The sequence below is a fragment of the Dipodomys ordii genome, unplaced genomic scaffold (assembly GCF_000151885.1).
Source record: "Dipodomys ordii isolate 6190 unplaced genomic scaffold, Dord_2.0 Scaffold30, whole genome shotgun sequence".
NCBI classification, from domain to species: domain Eukaryota; kingdom Metazoa; phylum Chordata; class Mammalia; order Rodentia; family Heteromyidae; genus Dipodomys; species Dipodomys ordii.
Window position 1 is genome coordinate 10,223,155 of NW_012267246.1, and position 16,065 is coordinate 10,239,219.

General features: G+C 37.7%; 1 protein-coding gene across 1 annotated transcript in view; it reads right to left on the reverse strand.

Moving 5' to 3' along the window:
- Positions 1 to 1,128: 1,128 nt before the first annotated feature.
- Phc3 (polyhomeotic homolog 3 (Drosophila)) overlaps positions 1,129 to 16,065 on the reverse strand; it is a 73,413-nt gene continuing 58,476 nt past the window's right edge. Inside the window, exons 12-15 of the mRNA XM_013016263.1 lie at positions 12,496 to 12,610; positions 8,727 to 8,859; positions 8,405 to 8,636; positions 1,129 to 1,605 (exon numbers count right to left, since the gene is read on the reverse strand). Coding sequence (XP_012871717.1) covers positions 1,451 to 1,605; positions 8,405 to 8,636; positions 8,727 to 8,859; positions 12,496 to 12,610 — 635 coding nt within the window. The 3' untranslated portion in view covers positions 1,129 to 1,450. The remainder of the gene's footprint in view (positions 1,606 to 8,404; positions 8,637 to 8,726; positions 8,860 to 12,495; positions 12,611 to 16,065) is intronic.

Below are 16,065 nucleotides of genomic sequence, written 5' to 3' on the forward strand. Positions count from 1 at the left end.
CTCACGGACTCTCTTTACCTTCACTTACTGAACTGTGTCTGCTTCTCTGTGCATGTTCATTCAGTTATTAAACTGCCTCAGTGATGTGATAAAGACATAGAAGTGATTAAACAAAACCTTTTATAATGTTCTCAAAGCTTTGATGAAGAGGACCATCAGGCTCTCAAGGTGCCCGCAGGAAATAATTCTGTAGAAAGTGAACTGGTGAAAAACTTTTGCTTTCAAAGTTTTAAAATTAGATTTGATCATTCAAAACTAATAAATTCATAAATGCTTTGCAGGAAGAATGCAAAGGATTTAGTAAGGAAAACAAGCATTCTAGCTAGAGTCAGTATGTTTACAATCACATCCCCACTATGCACAGCCCTTGTCAGGAGAGGTACCAGGTTCACAGTACAGTGCAGGGGAGCAGAGAGACCTGACAAGTAATTCATGTGAATCAATACTAGCTGAGAGCCAAATCATTTGCTTTTCATAATGAGCAATTTCATGGTTCTTTTCTATTATGCATAACCGAACTGGAAAAAATAACTAAGTCCAACATTAATGCTGCCTGACAATACTTCCATTGTATGTGTGTTCATTCTAACGCCCTGCCCCATGCTCGCAGTGTTTCTCTGTGAAAAAGAGCAACATTTGTCTCTCCAACCTCATCAGTTTTTCAGTCTTGGCACTACTGATTGTGAAGGACATTTTAAGCATTGTAGGGTATTTAGGAACCGCTCTGGCCCCTACTACTATGTATCCACAGCAACTCTCCCAATACTATCCCCAAGCTCTTGACCAAAATGGGTCTAGATATTGTCAAATGTCTCCTAACGAGTACAACAAGTGACTTCCATTAAGAACATTGCTGTATATGTACAAACACTGAGAGGAAAGCTAACTTTATCACTTAAACCAAAGAGAAACCAACTGTTTTAACCTCCAGATCAGTACTGCTTATGCTAGAACACAATCCTTTCTTATAGCTAGATAAAGCATTTGTCTAAAAGGTCTGACTCTGAGAACTGTACTCTATTTCATTACATACAACTGCATCATTGACTTCTAAATTATTCCACATCTCTATGACAACCTTTAAAAAATTAATAGGATAGAAATATGTGTAAGAAAACTGAATCAAAAGAGAAGAAATGTAAATAATTAAATTATTTTTAAAAGGATTCTATATATTAATGATGAACATCACATTTAAAAAATTATCTAGTATAACGTTTCTTTGAAAAATATGGCCATCTGTAACAAGTCTTTCAATGTTGCATGTACCTTGTAAAATTAACTTCACCAGTGTTGGGTAATTATGAAAATTATGATGGATTATTGTATCTGTAGAAGTGTGTTTAGCCTTCCATTGTAAGTGTATTATTCTAGGCCAATGAAAGCCTTTACCTTACAAGTCTGTGTAAAAACAAATCAAATTGGTGTTACATGAAAGCTTCATATTCTGTTAAGATTCCTTCAGAGAGTTGATGCGTGCACAGATCTTCAGGGCAGGGCCCAGCTTAATATTCATTGCACTCATGAGATGGTCTTCTTTGAGCAAGAGAAGGGCCTGTCCATCGATCTCTTGTGCTCTGAATTCATCTGCAATATCCTGGCAGCCTGGAATGTGATCAGAGAAAGGAAATTAGAATAAATATACAACAACTAGACTTTACTCCTAGCAATCCCAATTAATTTTAATGCACTCAGTGGGTCTCAATACAGGCTGAAAAGCTCACAGAATTTACTTATAATGGTCTGGGTTCACCCTTGAAGAAGAGAGTATTTGTTAATATTCTCAAATAGGAATTCAAAGTCTAGGTAAAGAAATTTACTTGGAAATCTTGTTATAAAAATAATATAGCTGGCCAGTTGCTGGTGACTCATGCCTCTAATCCTAGCTTACTCAGGAGGCTGAGATCTGAGAATAGTGGTTTGGAAGCAGACGAGGTAGGAAATTGTGAAATTGTTATCTCCCATTAACTCCAAAATACCAGAAGTGGAGCTATGGTTCAAAGTGGTAGAGTGCTAGACTTGAACAAAAAAAAATCAGGAACAGTACCCAGGGCCACAGTTCAAGCTCCACAATCATCTAATAATAATACTGGTAGCAGTAGTGGTAATAGTAGTAACAGTGATAATTTCACCAGGTACCAGTGGCTCCAACTTGTAATTCTATCTATTCAGGAGGCTGAGATCTGAGGATCACCGTTCAAAGCTAGCCCAGTCAGGAAATTTCATGAAACCTTTATCTCCAATTAATTTTAACTACAAAAAAGCCAGAAGTGAAGCTATAGCTCAAATGGAACAACACTAGCCTTACATAAAACAGCTCAGGGACATCACCTGGGCCTGAGTTCAAGCCCCAGGACTGTCACAAAAACAAACAAAATAAAATAAAAGTCAACAATTAGTGGGGGTAAAAATGTACAGAGTGGCCAGGCACCCCCTGTAATCCTCACTACAGGAGCAGAGTTGTGAGGATGAAAGTTTGAAGAAACTGGGAGACAGCCCCCAAGCCTCAAGTTCAAGCCCCAGGACTGACACCAAAAATATTTTAAAAAGTACAGAGTGGACAAAGTAGTAGAGCACTAGCCATGAGCTGAATAGTTGAGGGACAGTGCCCAGGCCCAGAGTTCAAACCCATGACCAAAAAAAAAAATTTTTTTAAAGGAAAAGAAAAAAATATATACTTAGTTTAAAAATATAGAGTGGAGTACCAGTGGCTCGCATCTACGATCCAGGCTACTCAGGAGGCTAAGATGCAGGAAACCCTGGTTTGAAGCCAACCTGGAGAAGAAAGTCCCTGAGACTCTTATCTCCAATTAACCACCAAAAAGGCTGGAAGGGAGTTGTGACTCAAGTGATAAGAGCTCTAGCCTTGAGCAAAAAAGCTCAAGTACAGCATCCAGGCCCTAAGTTTAAGCCCCAGAACATGAACGAACACACACACACACACACACACACACACACACACAGACACAGTGATCTATGACATCATGCCACACACACAAATCATGAACTTATCTTTATGTAGTATCTTCTTCACACATAGGTTCAAAGACAAATGAAACAGCATGTTTTGTCAAATAAATTATTTTCTCCAGTATCAAGATTTCTACTTTCATCATTTATACTTTGTTCTGATTTATAAATTTTGCTGCCAAGTACAGCTAAGAGGTTCTGGGCAATAAAATTTTTCATTGTTTACTGTTGACTTAAGACAGAACTCAAGACCACGGTATCAATACACATATAATGCTACTCAATGTACAATCAACTCCAAATTTTAGTATCATTCAACATAGCTTTTTCCCCCTTTTCTTGGTGCTGGCCCTGTGGCTTGAACTCAGGGTTTAGAACTATCCCTTAGCTCTTCTGCTCAAGGCTATGGATCACTTTGAGCCACAGCTCTACTTCCTGCTTTTTTGGTGGTTAACTGGAAATAAAGAGAGTCTCACAGACTCTTTCCTGGGCTGGCTTCAAACCGCAATCCTCAGATCTCAGTCTCCTGAGTAGTTAGCATTATAGGTATGAGTCACTCGTACCTGGCTTTTTGTTTGGTTTTTAAAACAGGATCCTGCTACACAGCCCAGGCTGGTCTTGAAGTTACAATCCTCCGGTCTCAGCCTTGCACAGGCTAGTACAGGCATACAACACACCCACTTCACTTATGATAACAAATTCTCATTGAAAGTATAAGCTTGTAGGCTAATGTGTCAAACAAGTATTTTAGCTTGCAGGTACATCAGCAGGTAACAATGCTAGTATCTACATAAATGTCTTTACTGTCTACCAGAAATTCTGCACATCCAAGTTACCAGTAACTTCCCCATAAAGGCACAGAAACCAGTAGGTCAGGGGTAATGAATGAATCAGGGAGAGAAAGCAAAAACATTGCATAAACACAGTAAAACTATAAAATTAACATTAGTATAAAAACTAGTCATTTTAATGTCTTTTACTCAAACCAGTATTCTATGGAAAATCAACACACACACACATACAAAATGATGAGAAATGGAAATGTGGTTGCATTATTCCTTTAGATATCATGCTACTACAAATGTATCATCACCGTGTTTATATTAAGATAAAGCCTTCCTTGTAAGCCCAGCCCAAACACAGATATTGCATAGGCATAAAGGTCGGAATAACTAATTAAATTATAAAGGACAAAATATAATATACCACAAAAGAGCTTTCTGTAAGAGTAACACATATTCTCCTGTGTAACACCTGCTCTCTTGGCTACTTTATTCCCAAGTCCTGTGTTAGTATACATCTACTATTTCCTACTTGCACCCAGGTTTTCAATTTATCTGATAAGTTTTAAATTGACATTTCAAAATCCTCAACAGTGTAAACTTTTATGTTTTTTTTCCCCCAATTACCATCTATGAATCTAACATGAAATGGGATTACTCACCATAGAAAAGCCCCTTTTCTTTTCCTAGAGGTAGCTCTCAACAAAACTGGGCAGACAAAACTGACTAATCTTGCATCTAGTTGTGACTTCCTCCTTCTTTTACTGAAAGAACTAATGTTCTTCTCTCTTCAGTCTTACAAGGACACAGGGAAGGAAGGAAGGAAGGAAGGAAGAGAGAGAACAGGATAGGGTTTACTTAGATTCAGAGAACAAAAGTAAGAGGAAATAAGGACCATAAGAACTACATTTGGGGATAGAAAGTTCTTCATCAAGAAGAGATATATGCACATGTGTGTATGTATGTATGTGTATAGAACATATTCTCTTCTGTACTGTGACTCCTCCTCAGAAGTCTTCTAAAAGGTGAAGAGTAAAAGTATTGGCAAATAATACAAAAAGTATACCAGGAAACAGCATGACTAAGAATACATTATCTTCAAAGGTTTAGATCACCAGAAAAAAGGATAGGTACAAGCCGGGCGCTGGTGGCTCACACCCGTAGTCCTAGCTACTGAGGAGGCTGAGATCTGAGGACCACAGTTCAAAGCCAGCCCAGGCAGGAAAGTCCGTGAGACTCTTATCTCCAATAAACGACTAGAAAACCGGAAGTGGCGCTGTGGCTCAAGTGGTAGAGTGCTTGCCTTGAGTTGAAGAGCGCAAGGACAGGCCCAAGCCCAGAGTTCAAAACCCACAACCAACCAAAACAAAACAACAAAAAAAAAAGTATAGGTACATTAGTACGGAGATGAAATATAAAATAACTTTTAAAAAGTGGGGTGGGGGCTGGAAAGGTGGCTCAGTGGTAGAGTGCTTTCCTTGCATGCATGAGGCCCTGGGTTCAATTCCTCAGCACCACATAAACAGAAAAAGCTGGAAGTGGCGTTGTGGCTCAAGCGGTAGAACGCTCACCTTGAGCTGAAGAGCTGAGGGACAGTGCCTAGGCCCAGAGTTCAGGTCCACGACCAGCAAAAAAAAAAAAAAAAAAAGGGGGGGGGGGGGAGGCAGAAGCAAGGATGATTCTAGAAACTCACTGGAGAAAAAACTGTTTTTTAAAAGTCAAAGTACTCAAGGTAAACTGAGGTGAAGTTCTGTGACTTCCTGATATTAGCATCTATATCTATGAAATGCTTGGTGCCCAACAGTGTATTCAAAACACACATCACCAAAGCAATTAGTCAACTCAGTTGACCTAATACCAGAACCAAAGATCAGTTCTCACGATGGGCTGGGTCCCTAGTAAACTTTCTAGTGTCCACAGTCATTTCTCCAGAAAAGTCCAGGCAAAAAAAAAAAAAAGCCCCACATAAAAACTGACCTCAGCAAAGTTATTGAAAAGGCATCTTATAACTCAATAGTATAGAATAAACTACCAAATCTAGTATTACAAAAAAAATAATAATATTCAGACTTACAAGAAATGAGCTGGGGGTGTGGTTCAAGTGGCAGAGTTCTTGCCTTGTAGGCACAAATCCCAGTGCCACAAAAAAATAAAGATGAAATTGTTTCCACTTTATATAAATCTATCTATCTATCTATCTATTTAAATACCAAATGTGGATTCATAAGATTATAGATACTAAACTGATCTTTGCAAAAGGCAGTTACCATATCAAGGTAGATAAACAGCATTAATTGAAAATAAGATTGCTCATACAGAGAACTTTCAGTGCACAAGTGATCTATCTATCTATCTATCTATCTATCTATCTATCTATCTTAATCTATATTTCCCCTCCCCTCCCCATAACAACTCAGATATTGGTGGGCCATATACAAGGTCTAACATAATCCCAACAGGATGGTTAATAAGATGACATACAAAGAAAACAGAAAACCTCAGGGGTACCCTGATTAGAAAGGGAAGATATTCCATGCTAACTTACAAGAAAATACAAAAGAGATTAGGAAATTTGTAAGCTTTTCTCAAACTATGAAAAAATCTTGGTAGAAGACTGAACTCAAGGAAAGCAAACCTGAGTGAGCCACAAGAGGCTCAGAAGGATATTTGAACAAGTCACAGAAGCAGAGACAAAGATAAAGATTTACTTTAAGATACAAGGCATTACGCAGAGAAAAACTTTGAGAAAGGCAATGTAACTGAACATAAAAATAAGCTTATTATTTGGCCTGCCAAAGCAATTTGAAAATATTTCCATTATAGCAAAAAAGAAAAAGTTATTCTGACTATAAAATAGTATAGACTGCAAACTATGACTTTTTATAATAGTATGTGATATTCTCTGAACAACTTACAACAAAATTAAGTATCTTAACTCATTAAAACAAGAATGTCAAGCGTATGAACAAAAAATTGAGGGTTTTTGTTTTGTTTTTTAACTCAAAGGAAGAATGAGACATGGGAGTTACCCTTTGTTCTTATAAAGTAGCAAGATTAGTCACAGGACAAGTGGATTCTAGTGAAAATTATTTCTAAAAGCCCATAGGGAGTGAGAGAAGAACCAACAGTATCTAATTCCTTGGTATAGAAAACAACTCTTATAGGAAAAGAAATATTTCCCCTCAACATGAACTCGTTTATAAACAGATAGATGGCTGCCCAACATGGTGAAGTGATTGCTGAAGAAAAGAGAGTTCACATCCAGCACCTCAGAATCAGTTTTGGACTCCAATTTTAATTTGGAAGATAACTATACTAGTTAAAATTTTTAAATATTGAAAACCCAAACCAATGAAGACTCAACATCTCTACTACATTAAGTTTTAAACAGATTCTAAACCCCCATGGGTCAGCAATTAACTCTGAACTTGTCTTTGGTGTATACTTAAAAATCTACATATGAGCAAAGGGTATGTCCTCTAAACAAGTTCATTTAACTTTAAAAGTGACTATACCTTGTTTCAAAGACATTGGTATAATAATTCAATAAAATTTTAGAACTGTTTATGAGGTAAACTGAATGGCAGTTTTACAAAACTAGCATTTCTAAATATATTTTCTTGTAAAACACATGAGCTCTAAGTTTGCTTCTGACACCTTGGTCACTTTCACAAGAAAGATATTAACAATGGGCAGATGATTACCTTAATTTCTACAAAGCCTGCCTGATAACTCAAATGAGATACATTCTTATGAATCAAGAGAAACTATATGATTCATAATAAAATCTAAAGGGAATCCATTTTTAAACTCCCATTTTCCAGATCCATAAGATCAAAGTGAGTATGTTTACAAGTTTAAAAGAAACTAAGTCTTAACACATATAATCAGCGTGGGTCTCCTCACAAGTGAAGGTACAACTGACTCTAGTTACCAGCCCCTGGGAAAAAGTAGACAGAAAGATTATTGTTGCTTTAAAAGAAAAAGGAGGCTTTAAGTTGATGGAAAGAGTATCACAATGAGAGAACTGGAAAATAAAAAGAAAGCTTCAGAATGAACATAATTGAATTTCAGCTGATAACTTGAAAAAAATTTCAGATGTGCTTTGATGTTTATCTACTGCAAAGAAACAAGGAATACAACTTCCTTTCAAAGAATCAACTTGATTTTTTTAAGGAAAAACCAATATCTTACCATATTCTATAGTCTTGATTAGCTTTCAGAAATGAAAAATAAAAACGAAAAACCTCAGTCTCTCTTAGGTAAAAAATGGTTAAATTAGGGAACAGGAAATAGGATAGAAAAACAGAAGAGAAGAAGAGAAGTGGTGTCTGATTCAATCTCTCTACTGACCTCTCGAGAGAAATCAGACTGAGGAGAAGAGAGCACCTTAATATTTCTTCACCGGCTGGGTGTCACAGCAGAAGCAGGACTAGTCAGTTTTTATCGACTTGGGAGGGTATGAAAAAATACCCAGTTGTGCTGAGGGAATAAGGAAGAGGAAACAGATCACATTTCAATAGCAAATGCCATTTCAGTTATACATGTACACAGAACTGCTCTAGCCATTTTGTGAAAAGTGTGGATGAGTCTACATCATTCCCAACTATACATGCAAAAGAAAACCTAAGGCAAAGTGGTGAATTACATACCCGGTAAAGAATGGATGAAGGCCCAGACATCATCAACTGTCCATATAGAGGGCTCTGTCTGTGCAACTGGTAACAAGTCACTGTTCTCAGGCATTTTCCTAATTCTTACATCTCGAAGCTCACGCTCTCTTTCCCGCTCACTCTGCCTGCGCAGACGAGTTGTCATAGCAGATGGCACAGAATCTTCATGAGAAGCCAAGTCTTCTTCTGCAGATGGATAAGTAATTGGAAGCTGGAAAATGTAGTACAAGTAAAATACAGCATTGCATTTTCCTTGCATTTCTAAAAAGGATATTATACACTGAACAAAGTTTCTACAGACCTGCCTAAGGATATGTTCTCTTGCTGCCCCTTCAGGGCCACTTGGACGGCGGCCACGGTGCCCAAGACTCTGATTATCAGGCTTACGATTCCAACGACTAAGGGCAAATTTTTTAGAACAGCTAACATTGTACCTAAGAGATTAAAGTAAAGGGGGAAAAATGTAAGGATTACATAACATACTGTATTTCATTATACCTTGAAAGTACAATTGTGAATCATTAAGTTATTAATAATACCTTAGTAAGTAAATCCACATTGTTCAAGGGACTTGTTTATGGTAGAGGTCAAACAATGGCTTCTATCATAATGTCTTTTTTTTTTCTTTTTGGTCCTAGTTCTAGGGGGCTTGAACTCAGGGCCTGGGCACTTTCCCTGAGTTTTTATTCCCCCCATCAAGGCCATTACTCGACCACTTAGCCACAGATCCAAAAAGCTTTTTTGTAGTTAATTGGAATCTCACGGACTTTCCTGTCTTAGCTGGCTTCAAATTGTGACTCTCAGATCTCTCAGCCTCCTGAGTAGCTAGGATTATAGAGGTAAGCCACCAGCACCCAGTCATAATGTCTTTTAAATACTGAGCATCCAAAAAAAAATACTGAGCATCTATAAAAATGGATTGATATTTTCTCACTATGCATGGAAGTAAGAAATTTTCCTCAAAATACAGAAAGTAATTTTGGGGGGGGCGGGGGGGTCAGTTGTGGGGCCTGATCTCAGCCTGGCCGCTGTCCCTCAGCTCTTAAGGCTAGCACTCTACTACTTGAGCCAGAGCACTACTTCCGGCTTTTTCTGCTTATGTGGTACTGAGGAATCGAACCCAGGGCTTCATGCATGCAAGGCAAACACTGAGCCACCTTCCCAGCCCCAGAGTAATCTTAATAGGAGCAAACACAAGGTTCTAGGAGGAACAATTCTGTAATACTTAGAATGTATATTCAAACTGATATTTTCTCAAGTAATTTCTGAAGAGGTTGTATTTTGATCTCTTCAGAGATCAATATAATATGCAGCTCAAGCAGTTAGTAAAATATTTTAGAATATTATTAAATCAAAAAGTGATGTACATATCACCTGATGTGGAAGAAATAACTGTACTGTCAAAGCTCACAGAATTCATAAACTTTATAGACCACAGTAAAGACAATTTGCCCATAAAGGTTAGAATGTGTTTGTGACTTTAAGTATCACTATCTCACAATACTGTGAAATTTATGTAATCACTTAATTACAATAAAAAATTTGCTATAAAAAAGTGAAAATATAAAGTTGGAATTCCAAAGTTATATAATAAATTCATTGTGCCTAATCTTCTGGAAGTTTGGAACTACATATTTCTTTAAAATTGGCTTAAGGATTTTTTTTAAAATATATATCTTTGTTGAGACAACTTAGGAGTTCTATGCCATCAAGCGGCTTTATAGTCTAGACCACAGTCTCGCTAACTGATGCTATGAGGAGCCAGAGAGTAAATATTTAGGTATTACAGGTCATACAAGTGTTTGTCACAAACACTCAACTCTTACAATAGAATGTACACAGCCACTGAAAATACTGAGCATGTACAACCATGTTCCAGTGAAATTGTTAGTATTTTTAAACTAAACACTGAAGGTTCATGCAAAAGTGAAGCTGCAGGACTCAGCCTTCCCTAGAAAGAAGTGTGAGAGAAAATCGTCTAACAAAATTATATGCAGGTTTTTTTTTACACATATGAAATTGACTCTACAAGTTATTATTTTCAAAACTCTCATGCTCCAAGAAAATTACAAGGAAAAAAATCCTAGTTAACAGTGCTATCAATAACTTTCTAGGATCAATAACAAAAATAATTTTCCTCAACTATTTTTCCCCAACAAATATAAAAGTGTCCTGATGGCCACTTCATATTACCATAAAATAATTCAAAAAGCTCTTGTTGTGTTCATTATACATGCATAAAGCTCAACAATGTAAGTTTTTGGTTCCTAATTTTATTTCCTGGTGAAACCTGCATTTTTTTTTTTTTTAATTTTTAGAACCACTCAGCTTGTTTTGCTCACAGATGGCACTCTACCACTTAGTCACAATTCCAGATAGTGTTTCTGGTAGCTCACTGGAGATGAAATCTCATGGACTTTTCTGTTCCAGCTGGCCTCACACTATGCTCCTCCAGGCTCCAGTTGTCAAGAGTAGCCAGGATTACAAATGTCAACCTTACTACTGATAAAGGATCACAGAAGGTATTTGTATTTCGTATTTAGCTTGCCAAGACTGACAGCTAAGCAGACATGTAAGCAGCTGCAGTGTTGTCTTCCTCTCTTCCTTGTTCTTTCATCTATATTTCCCTGTGTTAGATCCCCTAGCCCTCTAAAGAGATTTATTTAAGGGTACAATACCACGTAATAATCATCTCTGGGGAAAGCATTTGTCACATTAAATATTCTGAAATATTTCTAAATAGTATGGATAGAATTACCCAAAGCACAGGGGGGAAAAAGGAACATTTTAAATTTGTACAGGGCCATGCTCATCTTCTATGTATTGTTCTAGTTTTAGTATATGTGTTGCCAATACAAGTACCCAATATACCCTGGGCAAATTTTAATTTAAAATCTTTATTTTATGGTCATATTTATTTTACTGTCATCTCATACTTTATTTTCCCATATAACAAATAACCATTGTTATCTTAAAAGGACCTGAGAAGAGAGAACTCATCTGGATAGGCAGATTCTTTCAGATAACAGCTAAGCTGATTTAACCAGCTTTGAAAAAATTTAAAACCCTGATCATTTAGTTAACCCAGAATAAATCAGAGTTTATGAGCCTGTTTACGAGGTAAACAAACTATTCTGAGAAATAACAAGCTGAATGTTAGAAAAAGGCAAATATGGAAAAAATGGTTTAATTATCTGAGAAATAAAAGTTCTCAGATTTCAAGACATACAAATGCCAGGCACTGTGGCTCACCTACAGGAGGCTGATATCTGAGGATCACAGTTCAAAGCCAGCCTAGGCAGGGAAGTGAGACTCTGATCTCCAATAAACAACCAGAAAACCAATGTGGTGCTGTGGCTCAAGTGGTAGAGCACTTGCCTTGAGTTGTAGAGTTCAGGGACAGCGCCCAGGCCCAGAGTTTAAGCCCCACACAACAAAAAAGATACAAATTTTTAAGTATACAAGTTTCAAAACCCCAATAGGAAAAATCTTGATAAGTATAAATCAGAACTCTGATCCTATTATGATTGGTAGAAAACCAACATCCTGATATGAAAGATTGGGTCATCTCTTGAAGTGTCATTTAATGTAATATCCCTTTTCTCAAAACCCATATTGCATAAAATGAAATCCAAAATCTTATTTTGCCTTTCCAAGTCATTTTAAAAATATGGGCATATTCAATCATTCCAAGACGTTTCCCATTATTTAAGGACTCCTGTGTGCACAAATGACTAGTGAAAGAAGGCTAGCTTTTGAGTTACTTACATCTTTTTCAGTCCCTAAACCTAAAAACTTCTCTTATAGAAGTAATAGTCCTGAAAAATAAATGAGTGCATCTTTTTTTTTTTTTTTTTTGCCCATCCTAGGGCTTGAACTCAGGACCTGGGCACTGTTCGTGAGCTTCTTTTGCCCAAGGCTAGCACTCTACCACTTGAGCCACAGTGCTACTTCCAGCTTTTCCTGTTTTTATGGTACTGAGGAATCAAACCCACGGCTTCATGTGTGCTAGGCAAGCCATAGTCCCAGCCCCTAAATACATCATTTTTAAAGATTAAAAAAAGAAATACCTTTTGGCACATGACATAGTACAGAATCTTTTTGATCTCAAAAATTCATTAGCATATCCCATTTTCCCACAGAATTCGCACTTGAGCAGCTCACTGTCCATTTCTTCTAATGTCTCTAAAAACAAAAAAACAAAAACAAAAAAAACAGGGAAAAGTTCCAAAAATGTAATTGTGGACATTTTTCTTTCAGTTTCTGTTTTGATTTGATGCTGTCACCAGGCCAATGATCCTTTAACTTTTCAACCCAAGGCTATTCTGACAGGGCAAAGGCAACCAACCACCTCCATAAAGTCCCTCTTGCTTCTTCATAGTATTAGATGGGTTTTGTTCCCATATAAATAATATTTTTAAAGGTTCATTTTTTGCTGAGAATCCAGTATGTCTTACTTGTACTGTGAGACATTAAGGTGAGTAACTCACAATCACTACCCTCTAGAAAGAACATTTTCAAAATGCACAATGTGGGAAATAAGGCAGAAAAGCCTTTAATTGAGGAGAATGAAGATGACTTCAAAATGTCAAATTCTGATGTCTCCAAGGACTAAATATATAAAGGTATATATATATATATAATCATAAAATGGTTCCTTTTAGTTAGATCAAAATTGTTTTATAATTTCCCAAATTGTTTTATAATTTCCAGTTGCTGATGCCTTTTTCAGGGTGGTCTCTATTAAGTCAGAATATCCATATCCTATCCATATCCTACCATTTGAGGTCAGGGCAAGTTCTTCTGCAGGCCACCATCTCAGAGGCAAACTACACTAGACACTGAGCAGCAGTCATCCATTAGAAAACAACCCAATCACCCACAGTTTTGTCATCTATAAATAGGGGGGTTTATAATACCTTTCTCAAAGAACTGAAATAAAAATAATAAACCAGTGACAATCCCATTTCCTTTTTTTTTTTTTGGTCGGTTGTGGGGCTTGATCACTAGCTTGGGCGCTGTCCCTGCACTCTTCAGCTCAAGGTGAGCACTCTACTGCTTGAGCCACAGCGCCACTTCTGGCTTTCTAGTGGTTTATTGGAGGTAAGAGTCTCACGGACTTTCCTGCCCGGGCTGGCTTTGAACCGAGATCCTCAGATCTCAGCTTCCTGAGTAGCTAGGATTACAGGCGTGAGCCACCAGCACCCAGCTCCATTCTCATTTTCTATATAAGAACTAAGAGTATTAAAAGATAATTAAAAGATATATTTGTGAATTCAGTGAAACCTAGAAAATTCTTAAATCCGCCATGTTGTGCCATTTTCTCACATCATTATAATTTCAACACTACCACATACAAAAACACCCCACTAAGACTTAGCTGTGAGCACCGTATGTGCACTTTCTATATTATCCACTAAACAAAGACTTGGAAGATGAAGACAACTGGGAAAAGTAGAAAAAGATGCCATGTGCTCAGTAAATTCATGCACCTATGTCATCCCAATTTTACTGGAGAAGTAGACAGAGAACAATTACCAAAACACGTAAAGTAGTATTTCACGTAATGAAATCATGAACTAATATGCATTCCCTGTCCTAGGGAGTGTCCTAGGAGGAAGCATCCCAATTCCCAGACTATAAGCACGTTGTATTTTTGTTATGCTTCAACATCATCTGTCCTTGAAAAGCCTAAACCAGAGACAGAACCTCTCAACCACTATTGCCACTAACACAGCCCTGAAGAATTCATTCCTCAAGGTGTTTCAAGAACAAGCTATACTAAAAGTTTTCCTTCAAAGATAATGATTTATTGATTGTGCCAGTCCTAGGGCTTAAATTCTGGGCTCTGTCCTGAGCCTCTTTTGCTAAAGGCTAGTAGTTCTCTACCATTTTGAGTCACAGTGCCACTTCCAGCTCTTTTGGTACTTAATTGGAAATAAGAGACTCTTGTAGACTTTCCTGCCCAGCCTGACTCTGAACTAAGATCCTTAGATCTCAGCTTCCAAGTAGCCAGGATTACAGGTGTGAGCCATGGGCACTGGGTTCAAAGACTTTTATCAGTTAATGTAACAATGTAGAATATTTTGATAATAGATCAGAATATCTGTTGAGAAGAAATTATTTTTTTGCTTGTGAGAGATGAAAGATACTAAATAGATATGGCTTAAGAGTAACAAATTGCCAGATGGTGGGTGGTGGTAGTTCAGGACTGTAATCCTAGTTATACAGGAAGTTGAGATCTGAGGACCACAGTTCAAAGCCATCCTGGGCAGGAAAGTCCATAAAACTCTTCAATTAGCCACCAAAAAGCTAAAAATGGAACTGTGGCTCAAGTAGTAGAGTGCCTGAGATTAAGCCCAGCACCAGCTCCCACAGAAAAAAGATGAACAAATCAACCAAAGTACAATAGTAGTTTTATTCTTCATAAAGAAAGAATAAGCTGGACACTTATAATCCTAGCTACTCAGGATGTGGTCCAAAGCCAGCCTGGGCAGGCAAGTCCGTGAGACTCTTATCTCCAATAAACTACCAGAAAACCCGGTGGCGCTGTGGCTCAAGTGGTAGAACACTCACCTTGAGCTGAAGAGCTGAGCTCAGGGACAGAGCCCAGGCCGAGTTCAAGCCCCATGAATAACAAAAAAAGGAGGAATACTAAGCTTTTAAAGATTTCTATTGTATTTTTAACACATCTAGTAATGCTCCCAATGCTGCTTTTCATATTTATTTGTGAACTAAAAAAGTAGCAGAACCAAATAAATCTTTACAAGTGTTGACATAGCTAATCAGATTCGGATTACATAGTAAACCCCCCTGATAATTCTCTAGTATCCATTTCTTTACTTTTTCCCCAGCAATAAAGAGCTTGGCACAAGGCTATGTGTAGGATAAAAGCTAGCATCTGCCCTATGTGTAGCTGATTTCCAAATAATGCCTTTCCTTGTCAGCCATACTAGAAATGAGGACACTATTCTAGGGACGGGAGACAGACATTGGAGCTACCAGGCCCACTACCACTATGTCAGAGAAACTTAACCCATCTTATAATCCAGTTATCATTCTGCATCTCTAGAGGAGTAGCCAAACCTACATCCTAATTAATGCAAGTCTCCACTTACTTTGTGAGAAACTACTTTTTACTTTCTCCAAAGACTTGAAATCACACACTATTTAGCAGCAAAGTGCAGCAATAAGAAGGAAACCATCATCAATATGACTTACCAGGGAAACAAAGCTACTGTTTGAGAATGCTGGTCACAGAAACAGCCAAATAAACCACATTTTACACTTTAAAAAGAGAACCATCCTTACCATGAAGCTTAGTATCTAAAAATGCTGAATATCTTTAATGTTGAAACTATGCAAGTACTGACTGTAACGAGTACAGGCCTCTGACTGACTTCCTCATTTAACCCTACAGTATTTCCCATAAACACTGGAGAACAGCCTGGTGCCGGTGGCTCACACCTGTAATCCTAGCTACTCAGGAGGCTGAGATCTGAGGATCGAGGTTCAAAGGCAGCCAGGGTAGGAAATGTCCATGAGACTCTTATCTCCAATAAGCTATCAGAAAACTGGAAGTGGCGCTGTGGCTCAAGTGGTAGAATGCTGATCTTGAGCTGAAGAGCTGAGAGACAGCG